The 6,978-nt window shown below is 35.7% G+C and overlaps 1 protein-coding gene across 2 annotated transcripts; it reads right to left on the reverse strand.

Moving 5' to 3' along the window:
• Positions 1 to 1,783: 1,783 nt before the first annotated feature.
• On the reverse strand, positions 1,784 to 5,620 carry LOC130955837 (putative clathrin assembly protein At4g40080). Of its 2 annotated transcripts, XR_009076915.1 has the most exons (3): positions 4,471 to 5,620; positions 2,961 to 3,313; positions 1,785 to 2,880 (listed from the first exon to the last, which is right to left on the reverse strand). XR_009076915.1 is itself a non-coding variant. In XM_057882816.1 (2 exons), the coding sequence occupies exon 1, from the start codon at positions 5,532 to 5,534 to the stop codon at positions 4,485 to 4,487; it is 1,050 nt and encodes a 349-aa protein (XP_057738799.1). In that variant the 5' UTR covers positions 5,535 to 5,620; the 3' UTR covers positions 1,784 to 3,313; positions 4,471 to 4,484. The 2 variants fall into 2 exon arrangements, 1 of the variants encoding a protein (XP_057738799.1); XM_057882816.1 differs by having other exon boundaries at positions 1,784 to 3,313.
• Between the last annotated feature and the right edge of the window lie 1,358 nt (positions 5,621 to 6,978).

The raw sequence follows: 6,978 nt of genomic DNA on the forward strand, positions 1-6,978 counted from the left end.
AAATTTTCATGAGCGTTCACAATTTTAAAAACTAAACTTTGCATTATTTCTGTAATTATATATATCACATAACTTTTTTTATATTATAATCTCATCATCTTTTTTACAGAAAAAAAAGGATAAAAGCGGTTAAACTTGTTCAAATAATAGTTGTTGTTATTGTTATAAGATACTTTAACTAAAAATAAACAAACAAATCTTGTGAATTTAGAATATGAAGATCTATGCCTGTAGAGAAAAGAGGAATTACTGTAGAGAATAATGATTAAATTTAGAGTTTAAAATTTTTTAATTTTAATTTAGGAACCAAATTGTACCATAAAAGTTTATTAATTTACGTTAGCAGCTAGTTTTTATCTGGTCAGCGTGTTACGGAGGAGTTCAAATCAGCTTTTTGACGATGTAGATAGATAGAATGTACCGAAAATACGAATCTAAATCTTAGAGTCCTTGAATAACTTTTAAATTTAGAGACTACTATAGAATTCGAATGTAACCTTTAAAATTATTTTGAGACTTATTTTATTATAGTATTAGAATGTTAGGTCCTTGATTAATTAATTAATTAAAAGCGTCGTTTGTATCTGTAAACTGTCCAGAGAAATTAAATGCAGTAGTAGCTAGGTCATGTTTTGGTGGTGCCAATTAATAAAACAAATTAAAGAAGAGATAATTATGTAATCCACCAATGATCGTTGTCGCTGAAACGTGAAGGGCTTTGTGAATAGGACCGTTGTGCTTACATTTGGTGGATCCGGAAATTAGTAACTAGGAGTAGGAGGTAATGCCAACAATAATTTAATTTGCATTGTTGATATACTTATGTAAATGCGATTGATAACCAGATATACTATGCATGCATTAATCGTTTCATAATCCATTTGTTGACCCCTTCCCCACCTTCCTAGCTAGCTAGCACAAAACTTCAACTAACTATTAATAATTTGATATTTCTCTTTCACAAAATACTATCTATTTTATACTTGTTTTTTTTTTTAATCAAAAGATCGGTAATTTCATTTCATTAAAAATAATAAAATGAACAAGTATATAATTTAATTTACTATTTGAATTTTACATCCTATAGATTAATGTTACAGGATGGAGTAAAATATTGCCTAATAAAATCTAATGAGATTCAATTGTTTAAATTTAGAAATGATGGATGAGGCAAATTATTTATTCATTTTTTTATATAAAACGGGACCTAAAGCTTAAGAGAAAAAAAAAAAAAAACACTAAATAAGAGTAGCTATGCAGAACTCCACTCCATGCTCATCAAATTATTTATTATAATAAAATATAGAATAAATAGTCAAATTAATTTTTAAAAGATTACCTGATCTCTAAATTGATTTCCAAAAGATTAAATTAATCAAAATCATTCTCAAAAAATTTAAAACTAATCACGTTAGTCTTTTTGTCTATTTTGTTACTAACGACATTAAATTTTGCTGACATGACACGTTAGTTTAACAACCCAACCCAAACCCAGATCCTACTCGCATCAAACCAATTCCAAACCCAGCAACGAATAGGATTTCTTTCTTCCCACATTCGGCAGCTTCTTCGTCTTCTACCTGTCCACCATGCCGCTTCCTGCAAGGTGTTCTACGTCGCCGTCAGTCCGTACCTCTACCGCGATGCCGCCGGCTGACGCAGGAGCAAGTATAGTTAGTAGGTTAGTTATATTAGTTAATTATAATAAGGGAATACAAGTCTCATATTGTTTAGGATAGTGAACTTTGCGTTATATATTAGTCCTATGTCGTCCAAGTTATGAAAACTTTTCATTCTCCTACTAGTATAAATAAGCTGTGTGCTTATTTTTCTCTAGACTCTTTGAGAGTAAGAGCTGCATCCTTGGTTTGGCCAACCAAGATGGGTTTATGGCTACTTTCACCATAGTGGGGTTGTTAATCTCGACAAGATTGGTGGCCCAAGCGACGTCCCCGATGTCAGTTTGGTATCAGAGCAAGATCGGTCCTCATGGCTTTCACCTTACTTTAGTAGAATTTTATTTGATTTGTGGTGTAGGTTTTTGGCGTGGATTCGCTAATGGGATCTTTTGGTGTGGATTCGTCAATGAGATCGTCTGCTACTACGAATCTTGTAAAATTTTATCTGATTTGTGAGTGCGGGTCTTTGGTGTGGAGTCACCAATAGGATCTTTTGATGTGGATTCATCAATGAGATCGATCATCTGCTGTCACAAGTCTTTTCACGCAAGAGTTCTTTCAACCCAGGAAGAATGACGCAGGAGCAAGTATAGTTAGTAGGTTAGTTATATTAGTTAATTATAATAAGGGAATACAAGTCCCATATTGTTTAAGATAGTGAACTTTGCATTATGTATTAGTCCCACATCGTCCAAGTTATGAAGGGTTTTCCTTCTCCCACTAGTATAAATAACTCATGTACTTTTTATTTATAAAATAGAGTTAGAAGTTTATTTTTGAATATGAAATAAGTTGTGTGCTTATTTTTCTCTAGGTTCTTTGAGAGTAAGAGGTGCATCCTTGGCTTGGCCAACCAAGGTGGGTTTATGGCTACTTTCATCATAGTGGGGTTGTTAACCTCGTCAAGATTGGTGGCCCAAACGGCGTCCCGGCGTCACTGGCCCTTGCCCGCAGTTCCTCTCTGGCGTGAATAGGTAGCTGTTGCTTTACTGAACACCCTCTACCCAATATTGGAGAGATCGTCGTTGCTGCACCGTCCAACTCCTCTCTATCCTCTTCCTCAATCACCGCTGCTGGCTTCTGGTGGAATGTGGTCTCTTCCTTTGCTGCAACTTACACCGATCTGCTTTGCTTATATCGGTTTTCCTTTGTACTCTTCCATGGATGCCGCCAAGTTAGAACAAAGACCATTCAATCGAATCTTGCCAAACCAATGGCACACTAAGTTAATAAATTTACAAACTTAAGCGTTCATTATTGTTGAATAAAATCCTTGCTCACCGGAAAAAATCAAATTTTGATTGGTGGGTGATTCCATTTTTTTAGTTGTTTCTATTGCTGGGATCTGGATTGAAATCTCTCAGAGGGTTTAATTGGGAATGAGCATCATGAAGTCATCACTGGAGGAGTTACTTCAAGTCTTATTCATCTTCTTCTGATATATTCGAGATAATTGACCATGCGATCATGGTGGCGGCTTCTGATTGTCCCAAGGAATTCAGGCTGAGAAGGGTCTGTATTGCTGAGATGCTCTCCTCTTGCAAGCAAACAAGGTGCGTGTATTATGACAGAGTTGAGCTCTTTGTCCCTAGTGTTGGTGCTAATGGTGGTGGTAGTGATGGTGATGATGGTGCCTACAAGAATAGTAGTTTTCATCACAATCAGGATGGTATTGTTGAGTTTGAAGCAAGGAGAACAAGATAAATAGCTCAAGAGATGATATTGATGATCATGATGACATGGATGTGAATAAAGTCCTTAGCAATTATAGCGTGAAGTTGAGGCATTGACTAATGAAATGAAAAAACAGTCAGATACAGTATTGTTTGAATCATTGAAGAGGCTGTAATTGATGGAGGTAGCAGCTGTTGGAATCGACATGAAAGCTGAGACACATAGAGAAAAAAAAGAATATGTGACACTGAGTCGGACTATTGGATTAGGCTTCGATTTTCTAATAGTTTGGATCCGTCTATGAACCTGAATTTTAATATAAAAAAAACACTAACATGCCACGTTAGCAAAATTTAACGTCGTTAGTGATAGAATGAACAGATAGATTAATGTAATTAATTTTAAATCTTTCAAAAATAATTTTAATTAATTTAATTTTTTAAAAATTAATTTAAAGATTAAATTATCTTTCAAAGATCAGTTTAACTGTTTACTCATAAAATATACTTCATTCTATTCTATCAAAACTTCCATTTTTCATCCTTTTACATTTGGAAGTTGTGATCTAATTATGGATTTATCCAAACAATAGAATGGGATAATAACTCAATTTTTGTTTGGCTTCATTTCACTCGTTTTCCACTCGTCGACAATAATTAACATAAAAAAATATAAATAAATAATAAAAATATTAAACAATATAAATAATAAATATGTCAAATATTTAATTTATTAAGTATACGAATAATTATTTTAATATTAAAATTTAGATAAATAATTTTTTTATAACTAAATAAATAATTTAAAAATTTAATATATTTTTATTTTATTAAACTAATTTTAAAATTTATTATTCATATTATTCACAAAAATTATTGTTTACCTAAACAAATTCTATTAACATATTGCTAGCCTACTAATACTATCAATCAATCAAAAACATTGCCACGATAGACAAGTAAGAAGCAGAATTTATAGTTACAAGTAATGCACAACTCAATGCAATCACACAACGATCCATCCCTATCCCGATCAACATCAGATTATTGGATGCTAAACCAAAATAAAATAGAAAATAGAAAATAGAAAATAGAAAATGTTATATTTACAAAATTACCCTTGAGCATCAGATCAGAAGAACCTTGAGGAGGGAAACCGCACCAAATCAACCGAATTCAGAACAAGTCTTCCGTCAAGAAACCGATCCGATTCCGTTTTCCTCTCTGATCTTCCAACTCTCTTACCCTCTTCTTCCGTACACAACACGTTCTTCCCAGCCACTTCCTTCAACTCTCTCACACATTCCCAGAACCTTTTCTTCTCTCCCTTTTCCATCAGACATGAACAACACGCAACAAGTTGTTCTCTGCACTCTTCCAACCTCTTCAAAATGCAAACAAGCTCAACTCCTTCACCAAAACTCAACAAACCCATTCTCTCCTTGAACTCGTTCACCCTCGCCGAAACCTCACTCACCGCCATAACCGCGTCTTCTTCCACCAACCCAACAACCTCATCCACAAGCTTGTTCTTGCTGTAATCTTCTTCAATCTTGTTGTTGTGATGGGGTTTCTTCGTGATCCCTTCGATAAGAGCCACCAAAGAATCCAATTCTCTTAACAAATCACCGTTAGTGAGACAGGAAACCCGCTCTTCTTTGTTCTCACGCGCCGGCGAAGAAGGAGACGGCGGCAACGCCGAGAGGAAGAAGAATCCGAGGGTTCGGGAGGCGCATAATATGTTCTCTATGTGGTGGGCGTACCATCGCACCCAGGAGGAGAGCTCCCACGACGTAGTGGAGCTCCGGTCGCGGAAGTGGGAAAGGTTAAGGTAGTTTCTGCCGCCGCGGGAGCACGGGTACGCCGTGGAGAGCTGGTCCTGGAGGATGAAGGTGCCGTGGCGGATGACGTGGTGGGCGGCTAGGAGGCACTTGAGGGCGACGGCGGAGCTGTGGGTGGAGTGGAGGCGGCGGAGGAGGATGGAGATGGCGGCGGAGGCGGAGGAACGTGGTCCGTCGGCGGAGGAGAGGAGGGTGGAGAGCTTGTGGTGGGCGGGCGGGGTGGAGGGGTCGTGGCTGGTGGCGCGGAGGAGAGAGAGGCTGGCGCGGTTGGAGAGGATCGCTGCTTTGCTTTGTGAGGCTTTGTCTTTGATTATGCCAATGATCTCCCTCAGTTTCGTCATTTCAATTTCGGAAATCTCACTCAGATACCTCTAATGTCTGTCTTTTACTACGAATACAAATGCGAAGGGACATGTAAAGTGTATATGACCTGCCTTTCGTTAGACTAAGAGTAAGACAACACACTTAGGAAACAAAAAAAATAATAAATATATAAAAATTAATATTTTATATTTTATTTTATAATAAATTAAATTTAAAAAAGTAAATTATAATTTTTTTATTTTTTATACAAAATTTTAAAAAAATATATAATTATCAAAATTAATAAAATATAAAATATATTTTTTATTAATATCTTAATATATTTTTTTACAAAATATAATTTTATGTATTTATATTCTTATTTTAATAATTCATACCTATAAAACGCATTCGAAAAAGACAAGTTGACCAAGACGTGCAAATAGGGAGTTCTAGGTAATCTTTATTATTAGATAGTTGAGATATATAAATATAAATATTGGAGACAGCGCGCTACAATAAATTAATAATGATCCATAGACCATAGTGTCAATTTCAAGTTCTAGGCGCGTAAGAAAATTAGTGATGGAAAGAGCGTTGGGTTGGAATTTTTCGTTGGATTTCTGATCTATTGATTTTATAACTCAAGGCACTCTTGGGTATTCCACTTTAATCAACGCACTCTTGAGGGCTACTATTCCATTGATGTGGTCTCTAGAAGAAGACAAAAAAAAAAAAAAAAATGAAGTGGGTTCTCATATATGGCTATCATAAGTAAAGCCAGACGGATTTTTTATTTTAATATTAAAAAATGAATGGAGTTTTGCGTTAATGTTATAAAAAATGAAATTTTAGTGTTTTGAGATACTTTTTTATGCAAGCACAAATACACAATACATAAAATATATATTGTATTGATAATATGTAGTTTGTGTTTTTAGTATAGAAAAATATATGAAACCAAGAGTAACCAGCTAACTTTTAAACAATTCTATTTAATAATTAATTTTAAATTTTTTAAATTTAAATTTAAATAATTAAAAGCTGATAATTAAGTAAATCCTAATTAAAAACGGTAGAAACTCTTACTTTTCTCTTTTATTTCCATAGCCGCGCATAGAAATCTTTTTCCTTCTTTCCCTCTTCCACTCCCACAGCCACGCCATCCATGCTTCTCTTCAATGGGCACAACCACCGCGACACCCAAAACCGCGCCGTTAGGCGATACCCCACAAACGCCTCTCTTTCGCCGCGAAAAAAACCAGAAACAGCTCCAGAAGCAACGCCACCGACAACCACCGTCCAACAGCGCGGGCATTGTACTCTCGCGCTGCAGCCACCTCCACACACTACTACTATCAAGGCTTCCTCCATCGTTGCAGCAACCACCGACGATGCAGCAATCTCCGTCTTGACGTGTATCTCGGTCGATCAACTACGTCTCCTCTCCAGCGACCTGAGTTCTTTTTTTTTACATCTTAG

This window comes from Arachis stenosperma, chromosome 10, assembly GCF_014773155.1.
Source record: "Arachis stenosperma cultivar V10309 chromosome 10, arast.V10309.gnm1.PFL2, whole genome shotgun sequence".
Classification (NCBI taxonomy): domain Eukaryota; kingdom Viridiplantae; phylum Streptophyta; class Magnoliopsida; order Fabales; family Fabaceae; genus Arachis; species Arachis stenosperma.